General features: G+C 42.7%; 1 protein-coding gene across 6 annotated transcripts in view; it reads left to right on the top strand.

Annotated features, from left to right (window-relative positions):
• agtpbp1 (ATP/GTP binding carboxypeptidase 1) overlaps nucleotides 1-13,101 on the top strand; it is a 57,422-nt gene extending 44,321 nt beyond the window's left edge. For all 6 annotated transcript variants that reach the window (XM_041900479.2, XM_041900478.2, XM_041900483.2 and 3 more), the window contains 7 exons: nucleotides 3,367-3,517; nucleotides 3,611-3,791; nucleotides 4,017-4,146; nucleotides 4,370-4,501; nucleotides 5,585-5,761; nucleotides 9,086-9,246; nucleotides 11,901-13,101. In XM_041900479.2, the coding sequence (XP_041756413.2) occupies nucleotides 3,367-3,517; nucleotides 3,611-3,791; nucleotides 4,017-4,146; nucleotides 4,370-4,501; nucleotides 5,585-5,761; nucleotides 9,086-9,246; nucleotides 11,901-12,069 (1,101 nt within the window). In that variant the 3' untranslated portion in view covers nucleotides 12,070-13,101. The remainder of the gene's footprint in view (nucleotides 1-3,366; nucleotides 3,518-3,610; nucleotides 3,792-4,016; nucleotides 4,147-4,369; nucleotides 4,502-5,584; nucleotides 5,762-9,085; nucleotides 9,247-11,900) is intronic.
• The last annotated feature ends 2,965 nt before the right edge of the window (nucleotides 13,102-16,066 follow it).

Raw genomic sequence — 16,066 nt, 5'->3', positions numbered from 1 at the left:
TGTGTTACTAATGGTTTTCTTTGAGACTGTGGTCCCAGCTCTCTTCAGGTCATTAACCAGGTCCTGCCGTGTAGTTCTGGGCTGATCCCTCAACTTCCTCATGATCATTGATGCCCCACGAGGTGAGATCTTGCATGGAGCCCCAGACCGAGGGTGATTGACCGTCATCTTGAACTTCTTCCATTTTCTAATAATTGCGCCAACAGTTGTTGCCTTCTCACCAAGCTGCTTGCCTATTGTCTTGTAGCCCATCCCAGCCTTGTGCAGGTCTACAATTTTATCCCTGATGTCCTTACACAGCTCTCTGGTCTTGGCCATTGTGGAGAGGTTGGAGTCTGCTTGATTGAGTGTGTGGACAGGTGTCTTTTATACAGGTAACGAGTTCAAACAGGTGCAGTTAATACAGGTAATGAGTGGAGAACAGGAGGGCTTCTTAAAGAAAAACTAACAGGTCTGTGAGAGCCGGAATTCTTACTGGTTGGTAGGTGATCAAATACTTATGTCATGCAATAAAATGCAAATTAGTTACTTAAAAATCATACAATGTGATTTTCTGGATTTTTGTTTTAGATTCCGTCTCTCACAGTTGAAGTATACCTTTGATAAAAATTACAGACCTCTACATGCTTTGTAAGTAGGAAAACCTGCAAAATCGGCAGTGTATCAAATACTTGTTCTCCCCACTGTACATTAGCATGTTGTTTGTGCAACAGTATCTTCTAAATCAGAGGATACGCAAAGCAATAATATTTTCGCTACATGAAGTAGCTCAGAGAACATTCAATGTTGCCAAAGATTATAGGGTCCCCTAGGAAACACTTATCAACACTTTGGTTCCTACCCTGTCACAATAACACCTCCCTGGTATTTTCATTTGTTGTCATGTCAAACAACACTGTATTCAAAGTGCCCACTATTATATTCTAACTATAGAATTAGAATAATCATTCTATTTCCTAGTGGTTTTGTTCTAAATCACAAGTCAAATTGCAATTGCAACATTTGGTTAAAAATAAGGCCTAGATTGTTTGCCCATATCGTGCAGCTCTACGTGGCAGTGTGGAAATGATCTCAAGTGAGTGCAGGAAATGCATACTTTTTTATATTATTCACTTTCTGTACAATAGAAGATGTTTAAACCCAGACAGCTTTTAGGGAAACACTTGTGGCCTTCTCTCATTGGGTTAGTGGATTGAACAGTATAAAACAATCAGAATGGAGAAAGACCTATTGAAAACACTTAGAATGTATGTGTTGCCACCGTAGGGTCACACCCTACTCATAAAGCAAATTTAGAACTTGTATTATTCAAGAACATAAAACACTGTCCATAATTTTTTTTTTAAACGTTATACCATAATATTATATTTTGGCCATATCGCCCAGCCCTGCACCTACTCTACTCTAAAGGTACTGTATACTACTACACCTACTCTGCTATATACCACTACCCCTACACTACTATATACCACTACCCCTACACTACTATATACCACTACCCCTACACTACTATATACCACTACCCCTACACTACTATATACCACTACCCCTACTCTACTATATACCACTACCCCTACACTACTATATACCACTACCCCTACTCTACTATATACCACTACCCCTACACTACTATATACCACTACCCCTACACTACTATATACCACTACCCCTACTCTACTATATACCACTACCCCTACACTACTATATACCACTACCCCTACACTACTATATACTACTACCCCTACACTACTATATACCACTACCCCTACACTACTATATACCACTACCCCTACTCTACTATATACCACTACCCCTACACTACTATATACCACTACCCCTACACTACTATATACTACTACCCCTACACTACTAAATACCACTACCCCTACACTACTATATACTACTACCCCGACTCTACTCTGAAGGTAATAGATACAGTGCCGTGAAAAAGTATTTGCCTCCTTTCTGATCCATCAAAGCGGCAGGTAGCTTAGTGGTGAGAGCGTTGTGCCAGTAACCGAAAGGTCGCTGGTTCTAATCCCTGAGCTGACTAGGTGAAAAATCTGTCGATGTGCCCTTGAGCAAGGCACTTAACCCTAATTGCTCATGTTAGTCGCTCTGGATAAGAGCGTCTGCTAAATGACTAAAATGTAAAATGTGTGCATATTTTTGACACTGAATGTTATCAGATCTTCACCCAAAACGTAATATTAGGTAAAGGGGACCTGAGTGAACAAATAACAAAAAAAAATGATACTTATTTAATGTATTTAAGTTATGCAACACCCAATGCCCCTGTGTTAAAGTAATTGCCCCTTTCAATAACTGGTTTTGCCACCTTTAACTACAATGACAGCAACAAACACTTCCTGTAGTTGTTGATCGGTCTCTCACATCACTGTGGAGGAATTCTGGCCCACTTTTCCATGCAGAACTGCTGTAACTCCACAACATTTGAGGGTTTTCAAGCATGAACTGCTCATTTCAGGTCCTGCCACATCTCAATCGGGTTTAGGTATGGACTTTGACTCTACATTTGTTGCTTTTCAGCCATTCTGATATAGACTTGCTTTGGATCATTGTCTTGCTGCATGACCCAGCTGCCCTTCAGCATCAGCTCACGGATGGATGGCCTGACATTCTCCTGTAGAATTCAAGACTGAATCCAAACATTACACTGTTGATTTTATGTGAATTTTACATTTACTGTACTTTTCGCCGCATTTGTTGATAACGAAATCTGAAAATACTCCGGATACATTCAGTAACATGGTAAGAATATTCCTGGATAATGTGGGGTAGGTGCAACATAAGACAAAACAATGATAAGGGTTTGAGTGAGAGGTCTAACTGGTATCTCCAAGTGGACACACACCTCTCCAAAGAGTGCACAGTTCCTAAGCAATTTAGATGCACGTTTATGACAAAGAAGAGTCTTCAATTGTAAGGTGCTTTTTTGAGCTCTCCTAGCTGTGCTGTTGAGGAACTAGAGCAAGTACACTTGTAGTTGTTTTATTTGGAACACAACCCTGCATCCCCGCCCTCACACAATTACTGTTGTTGTTTACGCAATCAATAAACTGCCATTATAAATCGAACTTTCGGTTACTGGCCCAACGCTCCTAACCGCTAGGCTACCTGCCGCCCAGTATAGCACTATCCCTACTGTACTCTGAAGGTATAAAAGCTAAATAAACTCTGGAAAAACCTAAATTGTTTCACAGTTTTGACGATTGAACATGTTCATTAGTTGGGGTACTACTCCACTAGCCCAACAGAGCTCCACCGTTGTGTAAAGCCTCCTTATCGTCTGTGTTCCTGTGTTCCTGTGTTCCTGTGTTCCTGTGTTCCTGTGTTCCTGCCCAGATGCACCTGCAGAAGCTGGAGGCGCTGCGGACCCCTCAGATCTACATGCGCCAAGACGTCCTGTGTGAGACTCTGGGGGGAAACAGCTGCCCCCTTCTCACCATCACCGCCATGCCTGAGTCCACCAGCAACGACCAGATCTGCCTGTTCAGTGAGTACTGACTGACCACTGACTACTGGGGGAATATGTTAAAGATGTGCTGCTGAGTGTATTTCTATTTTATTGTGTGATGTGTGTGTCCAGGGAACCGTCCGCTGGTGTTCCTGTCAGCGCGGGTGCACCCAGGGGAGACCAATGCCAGCTGGGTGATGAAGGGCACCCTGGAGTTTCTGATGGGCAGCAGCCCCCTGGCACAGAGTCTCAGGGAGGCATACATCTTCAAGATAGTCCCCATGCTCAACCCTGACGGAGTGGTCAACGGCAAGTAAGTGTACACACATACACACACACAATGCGCGTATGAAGATGTGCGCACACATACACGAACACACACCCAACCAATACTATATAACACACACGTGCACACACAAACTCAAGTTGATTAACTTCTCTTTTTCTCATTCCATCTCCCCCCCCCCTCCTCCTCACTTCCTTTTGACCCTCTCTATCTCTTCCCCCCTGTTTCTCCCTCTCCTGCCTCTCCCTCCAGTCACCGTTGTTCTCTGAGCGGGGAGGATCTGAACCGACAGTGGCAGAGCCCCAGTCCGGAGCTACATCCCACCATCTACCACACCAAGAGCCTGCTGCAGTACCTCGCTGCCATCCAGAGGGCGCCACTGGTGAGCCCCGCGGTTACATACCGTACCCGCGATATGTGCCATAGCCCGACTTCCTTACAGCGCTGGTCACACGTGGCTAACTCTGTCATGCTAACCCTTTCCCTAGCCATTACCTTAACCTTGTCTCTTTCCCTAATAGTCGTGGCAGGAAAGCCAGGTTGATGAAGTTTGATTGTCTTCATACATTCACTGTAATCTCTGTCCCCTTCCCTCTGGTGTATAGGTGTTCTGTGACTACCATGGTCACTCCCGGAAGAAGAACGTGTTCATGTACGGTTGCAGTTTGAAGGAGACCGTATGGGAGACCAACATCAGCGCAACATCCTGTGAGCTACACGAAGACCTCGGTTATAGGGTGAGAACACACACGCACACACACACACACACCTAGGGCTGTGACGGTCATATAATTTTGGATGACAGTAATTGGCCAGCCAAATGACTGCGGTCTCCGTAATGACCGTTTGCATAGCAAAACACGTGCATTTTCTCCTCCGGTCCTGACTGCATGTGCTGCCATAGAAGTAGAATGTATAGAACGGGCATCTCCATTGAAGACAATGATGGCATAATGGGTGGGACTGGCGTCTTTTGCGAGTGTACATAGGAGCAAAGCAGGAAGTAAAAGCAGGAAGTGTACCCATCAATATGTGCTGTGATTTTTTGATTCAACTCAGCTGACGTTACAAAAAATACATTCCATTGCATGAGCCACATCAGTTAACAACATTTGAATGAACATTCTACATTACCATGGAAATGATTGCATCACAATACCAGGCAGCCATTGCGAGTGTAACCATGACTTTAGGGTTAGAGGTTCTAAGTCCGTTCTATTCATTCTATTTCTATGGTTTGCTACAACACCCTGCTTGTTCCAGAAAGGAGCAACAAACTTTCATCACCTTGTTAAAGTCCATGTCACCACAGAAATGCTCGGTAATTGTGCCAGCCCTACATATACACACACACACACACAATCACACACGATCTTCCCTTATGTTCGTTAATGTATTAAGGCTCTTGCTCAGAAACATATTAATTGCATTTAGCCAATGTAACCCTGATGATTAGATCATGGTGATAAATCAGAACAGATTCCTATCAGTACAGCTGTGATCCCTCTTATAAGAATCTCTAGATGTGCTTTCCTAATTTTTCATGGAATTTTCATGGCTATTCAATCTTGCTCAGGTCAGCTCAGCAACAATATCTCTCAAATAATTTGCATACAGGGAGGGACCAGGCCATCTGGAAACAATGCGGACACAGTGGATAGTTACACACACACACACACACACTGACTGTTTCTCTTTTAGATCCTCTCAAGTACATCCATCCATCCATAGCGTATCCTCTATCCGACACAGGCATGCCCTCATTGTCTATTGTCTATGGGTGTTGCACTCAAACTCTTCCCCCGTGCTCCGTCCCTCAGACTCTGCCTAAGATCCTGTCCCAGATGGCACCGGCTTTCAGCATGGCCAGCTGTAGCTTTGTGGTGGAGCGCTCCAAGGAGGCCACGGCCCGCGTGGTGGTGTGGAGGGAGATCGGAGTCCAGCGCAGCTACACAATGGAGAGCACACTCTGCGGCTGTGACCAGGGCAAATACAAGGTGGGTGGGTGTGTGTGTCGATCCAGCCTGGTGTGTGTGTGTGTGTGTGTGTGTGGACCAACAACCAGCAGGGGGAGCTATAGTCCTGTAAATCATACTGTTAGTGACAAAAAGCAGCATCATCAGGCTTATCATATAAACTAAACACAGTACAAAACTGTGTGTGTGGCTTTACTGTCCTTGTGGGGACAAGAAGTCCTCACAAGGCTGGTAAAACAAGGACAATTTGCCTGTCCCCACAAGGAAAAGGGCTATTTTAGGCTTAGGGGTTAGGGTTACAATTAGGGTTAGGGAAAATAGGATTTTGAATGGGAATCAATTGTTTGGTCCCCACTAGGATAGTAAAAAGAAAACGTGTGTGCATGATGGCTGAGCTGTTGTTCTGCCTGTCTGTCAGTGAGTGTGCAGTGAGTGCAGAAACCTCTGGCAGCTCCTCGCCCTCTCTCAGCACTTGGGTTGCCAATGTCAACATCTACAGAGCCCAGGGGCAGGCTAGGGTTGCCAGTTTGGCCCTCATCCTTCCTGATTGGGTTATGTATTTATGGGGAAAGTGTTTGGACAGATGTGCAGGAAGCCCATTTAGTTGAGGTTGTATTTGTCATGCTCCCGCCAAGCCAGTGTCCTCTTTTAGTTCTGCTCTGAGTCACAACGCTCCACAACACAACCATGTTTCTACTACAAACATGTTACTGGAAGCCCACTGTAGACTTGAGATTGCACAAGTGTGTGTGATATGTTTTTAAGTGTAAATAATGCAGGGCAGACCCCAGTCGACTGGTCGATTGTTTGGTCGATAGGCTGTCGAGCAGTAGCAAAAAATAATTAATGGTGTATAAGACACCTGTCTGATTCGCGCCAGTCTGAGTGGACTGATCATTGTGGACGCCATGGGGATGGCATAGTCCATCACTCTAAGATTTGTATATGGTTATATTACATAAGAACAATGGTGCAACACTAATAAAAATACTATTATTTTATAACAGATGCGCTTTCATCCCGCGTTGGATAGTGGTCGCTGTCCACGGTTCTGAAACACATTAGTGCACTGTTGAATTGCCGCCTTTTCCTAGACCATGTTGCTATGTGTATAATAGCAAAGTTAACCAGCGTATTGGTGTTGTGAACAATGCGGTGGAGGCAGCAGCAGAGTTAGAAGACAGCCCATGCCTTAATTGTCTATGAAAAGTGAGGAGAGAGGAAACCCCAACTTTATTAGGTCTATAATCAATAGCCAAATAGCTACTCTTCCTGTGGTCCTGCAACATTAAGGCAGTTATATACAATTTAAAATAACATTATATTTCATAACACTTTACCCAATACATTTAGTGTGTTCCCTCAGGCCACTACTCCACTATCACATATTTATAATACAACATCCATGTGTACGTGTGTGTAGAGTGAGTTTCTATGTGTATGTGTGTATGTGCCTGTGTGTGTGTCTCTTCAAAGTCCCCGCTGTTCCACAAGGTGTATTTTTACCTGTTTTTAAAATCTGATTCTACTGCTTGCATCAGTTACCTGATGTGGAATAGGGTTCCATGTAGTCATGGCTCTATATAGTACTGTGCGCCTCCCATAGTCCATTCTGGACTTGGGGACTGTGAAGAGACCTCTGGTGGCATGTCTTGTGGGGTATGCATGGGTGTCCGAGCTGTGTGCCAGTATTCCAAACAGACAGCTCGATACATTCAGCTCGTCGACACCTCTCACAAAAACAAGCAGTGATGAAGTCAATCTCCATTCCAGTCTGAGCCAGGAGAGACTGATATGCATGTCATCAATGTTAGCTCTCCGTGTACTTTTAAGGGCCAGACGTGCTGCCCTGTTCTAAGCCAACTGCAATTTTCCTAAGTCCCTCTTTGTGGCACCTGACCACACTACTGAACAGAAGTCTAGGTGCGACAAAACTAGGGCCTGTAGGACCTGCTGTGTTGATAGTGTTGTTAAGAAGGCAGAGCAGCGCTTAATTATGGACATACTTCTCCCAATCTTAGCTACTGTTGTATCAATATGCTTTGACCATGACAGTCTACAATCCAGGGTTACTCCAAGCAGTTTAGTCACCTCAACTTGCTCAATTTCCACATTATTCATTACTAGATGTAGTTAAGGTTTAGGGTTTAGTGAATGATTTGTCCCAAATACAATGCTTTTAGTTTTGGAAATATTCAGGACTAACTTATTCCTTGCCAACCATTCCGAAACTAACTGCAACTCTTTGTTAAGTGTTGCAGTTACTTCAGTTGCTGTAGTAGCTGATGTGTATAGTGTTGTCATCCGCATACATAGACATACTGGCATTACTCAAAGCCAGTGGCATGTCGTTAGTAAAGATGGAAAAAAGCAAGGGGCCTAGACAGCTGCCCTGGGGAATTCCTGATTCTACCTGGATTATGTTTGAGAGGCTTCCATTAAAGAACACCCTTTGTGTTCTGTTAGAGAAGTAACTCTTTATCCACATTATAGCAGGGGGTGTAAAGCCATAACACATAAGTTTTTCCAGCAGCAGACTGTGATCGATAATGTCAAAAGCCCTATTGGCCACGTGCCTGCGATGCATACGTGTCACGTAAAGACAGCAAGGGTTGAGGGAATAGGGAATGTTTTTCCTAAACAAATTAGGGATTTCAGTAACAGAACTTTTCAGTCAGAAATGGCTGTAATTATGTTGCAGCTTCAGCAACACGGACAGCGCGATAAACACTGATGTTCTGTGGTGGTCGCTGCAGGAGGGAGGAGAGAGAGACAACGGGTGCTAGTCACAGTCACTTATTGTATTATTTTTTTACACAGCACAGCAAGTCTGAGCCCGGCCCGGCACAATCAAATCAATTGCAGTCGGACTCCCTCGAATCATTTGTGTGTCCTTAATTATTTAATCAAAGAGTGCGCTGAAAGCATCAGACAAGCTCAGTGCATATATGTGGTCCTCTGTAGCTCAATTTGTAGAGCATGGCGCTTGTAACGTCAGGGTAGTGGGTTCGATCCCCGGGACCACCCATACGTAAAAATGTATGCACACTGTAAGTCGCTTTGGATAAAAGCGTCTGCTAAATGGCATATTATTATTATTATTATTATTATTATTATTATTTGATTTGATTAAAACACATAGGATGTATCTATATATGGAAAAATACACGTTTTAAAATTTCGACCAGTCGGTTGGTCGAAAGAACAAATGACTCTTGGTCGACCAATATTATTTTTTGTCAGGGACAGCCCTAAAATAATGTGTGTGTGTGTGTGTGTTTTCTTTATATAATGTTTGTACAGTAAGTGTTAATAGTGTGTGTGTGTGTGTGTGTGCGTGTCCAGGGTCTTCAGATAGGCACCAGAGAGCTGGAGGAGATGGGAGCCCAGTTCTGTGTGGCTCTGCTCAGGCTGAAGAGACTGACTTCCCCCCTGGAGCTGAGGAAACGCGCACACCTGCTGGATGTCGAGAGTGACCTTATGGAGACACGCTGCAAAGTCTCCAGGTCAGACACACACACACACATACGCTCACCAGGTCACTCACTCACACGCACACTTACACACACAGACACGCTCACGAGGTCATTCACTCACTCACACGCTTACCAGTTCACACATACAATCATGCTTACCAACAATAAACCATACATGGTACACTAGTTTGATTGACAGTTGCAGCATGGCCAACACTCAGTACAGTAGTGTAGCTGCATTGAATTGAATTGAATTTATTTTGGGTAACAGACATATACAACAAAATGTACAATGTGGACCCAGAGGATATCACTTGAAAGTATTAATTAAAACGCTTGTTTCCAAAGTGCTCCTTGATGGTAAAACAATAACACATAATGATTAAAAGGCAAGACAAAATGACAAACAACCATAAATACATTCCTTTATATTGACATCCTAACACAGTCCGTTGTCATCCTCAGCATCCTCATGACAGCATCCTCATAAATGTGGCTCCTTACAAGTCTCTTGTATTTATTGATTTATCCATGTATAGTTAATGTATTTACAGTGCATTCAGAATGTGTTCAGACCCTTGACCTTTTCCACATTTTGTTACGTTACAGCCTTATTCTAAAATTTATTAAATAGTTTTTTCCCTCATCAATCTACACACAATACCCCATAATGACAAAGCAAAAACAGGTTTTTAGAAATGTTTGCACATTTATTTAAAATAAAAAACGGAAATATCACATTTACATAAGTATTCAGACTCTTTACTCAGTACTTTCCCCACAGCATGATGCTGTCACCACCATGCTTCACCGTAGGGATGGTGCCAGGTTTCCTCCAGACGTGACACTTGGCATTCAGGCCAAAGAGTTCAATCTTGGTTTCATCAGACCAGAGAATTTTAGAATGATGGAGGCCACTGTGTTCTTGGGGACCTTCAATGCTGCAGAAATGTTTTGGTACCCTTCCCCAGATCAGTGCCTCAACGCAATCCTCTCTCGGAGCTCTATGGACAATTCCTTCGACCTCATGGCTTGGTTTTTGCTCCGACATGCACTGTCAACTGTGGGACCTTATATAGACAGGTGTGTGCCTTTCCAAATCATGTCCAATCATTTGAATTTACCACAGGTGGACTCCAATCAAGTTATAGAAATCTCAAGGATGATCAATGGAAACAGGATGCACTTGAGCTCAATTTCGAGTCTCATAGCAAAGGGTCTGAGTACTTATGTAAATAAGGTATTTCTGTTTTTTATTTTTAATACATTTCCGAAAGATTCAAAAAACCTGTTTTCGCTTTGTCATTATGGGGTATTGTGTGTAGATTGATGAGGATTTGTATTTATTTAATTCATTTAAAAATAAGGCTGTAATGTAACAAAATGTGGAAAAATTCAAGGGGTCTGAATACTTTCTGAATGTACTGTACTCATTGAAGCCCATCAAGTAACCAGGTTAGAGACCTCAGGGCTATAGGCTCATCACAGCTTTATGATTTTATGCTTTTTATCATTTAATATTGAATCATCAGACCATGATATCATAATAACAATATGATTGGAATGGTGTGTGTGTGTGTCTGTGAAAGTCTATACCCCTTGCACAGTCTTCACATTTTGCTACCATAAAATGTAATCTAAAAAGTAATTACATTTGTTTTTTTCCCTACAACCTACTCCACATTTTTGAAAGAATTATAAAACATTTTCCAAATTACTAAGAAATACAAAATAAGGATGTATTGATTTCGTATGTCTTCACACCCAAGAGTTATTACTTGGTGGAAGCACCTTTGGCGGCCATTACAGCTGTGAATAATTGTGAATAATATTCTACCAACCTTGCACAACTCTCAGGGACACACATCCATTGTTTTTGTCAACATTGCTAGGTTGTGTAGGACAAAAAATCTAATGTTATCCCTTTTTAGATTTCATTTTAAGGCAACAAAATTAGAAGACTATGCAAGGGGTGTGTAGACTTTCACTAGGCACTTTATGTGTACAGTGCAAGTGTGTGTGTGTGTGTGTGTGTGTGTGTGTGTGTGTGTGTGTGTGTGTGTGGCCGGTCCGGTGTAAGTGCGGCCCTTGCAGTCTTTCTCTAATGGACTGTAATGGCTCAAGCTCTCTCACTCTGGGATCTTAATACTCCTCTCCAGACAGCACTCTGTCCATCCAGCCCATTACAACCCATCACCCCCTTCCCCTAATCCACTTTACCTTTCTCTGGGGTGGGGAGAGGGTTGGGGGGAGCAGAGGTCAATATCTGAACCCCCTCATCCACGGTCTCCACGGGATCCTCTTTCAAAGACCTCACACCATTAAAAAACACTAAAACCACTAAACATCTGAGACATTTAACCATTAAACCACTAAACCAATGCATAAAAATATGTCTTTATCAAAAACGTAGCACAATTAGTGATTGATTAGATTTTTGTTGTTGGGTTAGTATCATTTTACATGCCAGACACTAGTTTTATCTTGTCTTTCTGAATTTCTTTCTGAAATCGTATAAATCATTATACCTCATTTCTGTCCAAACCCGTGGTCAAATAGTTTTTGTTTTCTTTCAAATACTTTGTGTTTAATAATTTGGAGGGTGTTTTTATATTTGTCCTATTTCACACATTGAGCCTGCCTAGAATGATGGGCTGGCTGTGTGTTGTGTTGTTGTCAAGCAGCAACCCGAGTACGTACGTGCTGGAGGATGAAGAGCACACCTTCATGGAGGAGGTGGACTACAGCGCCGAGAGTGGCGACGAAGCCGACAACGACCCCGACACCGCCGACCCTCACGACAACCACCTCTCCGACTCCGAGTCCAACAACCATAGAGACTCACTCACCTAGCTCAAACCCCCTGATCACTACCCAACCCCAACCATTACTTAACACATTCTTAACCCCCCCCCAGATATCCCCCTGTTTTTCTCTGAAGTCACTCACTCCTCTGGCCTTGGTGCATCATGGATACCACATCCATGCTATATCTGCCTTGCATATCTCACACAGATTTAGATAGACTGTTCAGAAGTGTTACACAACGACTAGACACGTTAGACAAATAACACACGTTAACATAAGGGTTTTGGTGCAATGTCGCCATTTGTCATGAAAACGACAAAAGTGTTACACAAAGAGAATTTATACATCTCTATTTACATATGTCTATATGTAGTTCTATGGTTACACACAAGTTGAGATGAATGTACACCTTGGTCGTATTTGCATAAATAGTACAGTATGACTCAATGACCTACTAATAACAGTAGCGCACAATTAGCATACCAGAAAGGTAGCAAGCAAAGTAGAACCATTTGCACATGTAACACAACATGCATACCATACGCATGAACACAGAGGTACAGGACAGAAGAAAAGTCACTTTTACAATCCTCACCTCACAGTAAAAGGTCAAAAGCTCAGCCCAAAACTGACGTTGATGTTTTGGAACTATTTTGCTCCGCTGAGAAGTACATGTATTTCTCTAGTCTGTCTGTAAGCTTAGTTGGTTGTCCGTACAGTGCAATGGTACTGAGTTTTAGAAAGGATGGTGCTTTCTGGGAGTAGCTTAGAGATGCCTTTTTTTTTTTACTTGTCTTTTTTAAAAGTAGGTATTACGTTTTGGTTTTGGTTGTGTCAGTGCATGGCTATTTTAATGTTATTTTTCGTATTTATTTTATTTGTGAGACGCACCCCTTTGTGTGTGTGTGTGTGTTTGTTTAGTAGAGGGAAATGCTAGACCACCATAGAGCTTGGCAGCCAAACGCTCTGTTTGTGGGAGTAAAAAAAGCTAACTGGCTAAACCTTTTTAATTCGATTGTAACAAATAAGTTAAAGCTTGCTATGAAATCATGCTAAATAAATGTGAATGTGAAAATATCTGGATCATTTTGCTGTGTATTATTATCCATTTAGTCATGTGAGTGTTGAGCCTGAGTGGTGATTTTTCGCTTGTGTTTTGTGTGTGGTGTATGTGTTTTGAATATTTGGTATGTTTTTTTAATTTTTATCTCTAGTATTTTTAGAGGTGTTTGTTGATTCTGTTTGAGTGCAAGTGATGTGTGTGTCCACCACTAATGCCCCTCCGGCTATATATGCCAATCTGAGGTCAGACCATAGAGAGAGAAAGTGGACTTAGCTTTATATCTGTGCCATTATAGCGTCTGTGATAGCATGGGCAGCGCCATAGGAAAACCCACCCAGTTGACTACTTTGACTACTTTAAAATGGAAGAAGCATGGTGGAAGCCATCAATAGCGCTGCCCATGCTGAAAAGTTATTTTGGCCACTAGAGCCCTCTCATTCTCCAGGGGTCAAAGAAAGCCTAGTGGAGAAGGTCGGAGTTCATAAGGGGACACATGGAGAGAGGGTGGTGTCTCCAAGCCAACGACCCACAGGCACCATGACATTGGACAGAGGGAAATCTAGAATGAAAGAGAAGGAGTCATTGGAGACAGTGCATATTAATTCATTTGTACAGTGTGCATGTCAATAAATCAGCCAAAGAGCCACCTGTCTGGAGGACATACAGTCAACCTCTCTCTGTCATCTCATTGTGCCACTGATGGGCAGAGTGACAGCGGAGGAGAAGAGAGAAGCTGCAGGACACTGAGAGAGCCTTGTTGTTGTAGGAGGAGGAGGAGTAGTGGAGGAAAATGTTAATCAGAGATGCCAAACGTCAAACAACAGCCTCTTTCCTCTTTCAGCCCTACACCCCACTTCCTGTCTCTGCCTGCCCTCCCCTGTGTCAATCACACACTCGGAAGTGTGGTGAACAAAAAACTAAAAGACGTCCTCCGCCCCCAAACCAATTACAGTTCCGGCTTCTCTCTGTCTGACGATGGGGGAAGGAGGTGGGTATTCAGCTGCTCCCGAAGATCGCATGTTCATCACACCCACACACACAAATCACTTGGGCGCCATGCACGGCTTTCAGTCTCATACAGTCTCTTATTGGCCTAAGCTGAGGCCCTTACACGACATGGGCAATTAACATAAGTGTCTGTGCCCAACTGTCCATTTTGTCCCTGCCAAACTGGCCATCAGACCTTCTTCCAGTTGGGTGGGGGGGGGTCAACATAAGCTTAAAAAAAAAATCATCACTCACACACTTTCACTCCCAGACATACTCACGTGCATAATTGGTTATGTGGAAAACAGAGCTGACTTCAACCTCACGTTGCCACGGTAACTGTAGACCAATTTTCTAGGACACACTTACTCCCGTCCAGCGTGTTATTCATTCAGCCTCCTCACAAATTGTTTTATTTTCTCTCCATCTATATTCTACCCACCTCTCCTCCGATGCGATCCCTGTTCACATGCATATGCAGATAAACCCAATTCTCGAGACCAATTAAAATGGGATGTGAACGGAACAGGCCCGTGAGTTGTGGGAATGAGATAGGGACTGGGTAGAGGCTAGAGCTGGGACGATAAACCGAAAATTATCGACACCAACCATACCGATTACTTATCGCAGGCATTTTGCTGATTATCGTTCATTACAATAAGTAGTCTATACTAGAGAAATGTGACCTTTTAAATGAAATAAGTTTGCTAATATGGGTGATTGTTAATGGGACAATTGATGGCTACAACCATCAAACTAGAAGTAGTAGTTTAAAGGATAATAAAAAAGAAACTGTGGAGCACATTAATGTTAGAAACATATCATTCTATTTATCGTTATCGCACAAATTCAGGCAATTTATCACAATATGAATTTTTGTCCATATCGTCCAGCTCTAGTACAGGCCCCTGAGTAGTGTGAGATGGGAACGGTGTCATGACAGTTAACTTTGTTGACCAAACCATTTCAGCTAGGAAGTTATGTCTTCCAGTGAACCAGAGCAGGACATTAGAATGGACTTTACGCAGCTTTTCTTTCCCTGTCTCATATACAGTATAGTACAAACACTACTTAGATTTTGTAATGTGCATACCGTAAGAGCTGGGGCTCTTCGCTTTCTGTGTCTGTAGGTATCTCTTCGCTCTCTTTCCCTTGCTCTCTTTCCCTCCCTCCCTTGCGCTCTCGGGCATATTGGGTTGTCATTGTGGGAGAACAGGAAGTGGTGCCCTATAGCCAGTGGCCTCACTGGCCTGGTGATAGATAGGGCAGTCAAAAATAATAAAACGCACACTGACATACTGTAGTATTTTTGTGCCCTAGTTTAAAACTGTTCAAAACAGACTCATGAGACAAGATATTACCCAGGGGCTGGTTATTTATTCTGTAGTCTTTCCAATGTCTAGGGTACCAGAGGTCAAACTCACATTTAAGTATGAGGAAAATATTGAGATGTGAAAGAGTGTGCGTGCCAAAGAGAGAGAGGCGAAGAAAAAGGAACATGTATCCTAACTAGCACATAACGTTCTGAGAACCATATGTTTCTTAGAGTTTGGTGAGAGCGTGGTTGTCCTATTATGGTTATTTTGCATACAACCTTTCCACAACTTTCTGGTAATGATGCAGGTTAGTTGCTTGGCTTTGGAACATTTAAGGAACTTGACAAAAAACATTATTTTCTTTGTATTTCATTACTTTAACAGAACGTTTCCTAGAAGTTCAAACATGGTTACATTTAATTTAAATGTTCTAGGAACGTTCTCCAACTGGTTTGAAATTAGAAACAACGTTCTTCTGTGGGAATTTCAGTACTTCACCATAACGTTTCCTACAGGTTCCCTCATGGTTCTTTTTAAAGCCATGTTCTCAAATTGTTCAGAGAACGTTAAGAAAACTTTAGTAACGTTAAGAGAATGTTCTTAGAACGTTTAAAAAAAATTCAATTTTACCGGTCAGTAAACTTGTGGCTTCGTTCCCAGAACCAATGGGAAACCA

Source organism: Coregonus clupeaformis, chromosome 16 (assembly GCF_020615455.1).
Source record: "Coregonus clupeaformis isolate EN_2021a chromosome 16, ASM2061545v1, whole genome shotgun sequence".
Taxonomy (NCBI): Eukaryota; Metazoa; Chordata; class Actinopteri; order Salmoniformes; family Salmonidae; genus Coregonus; species Coregonus clupeaformis.
This window is presented reverse-complemented; position numbering and strand designations above follow the sequence as displayed.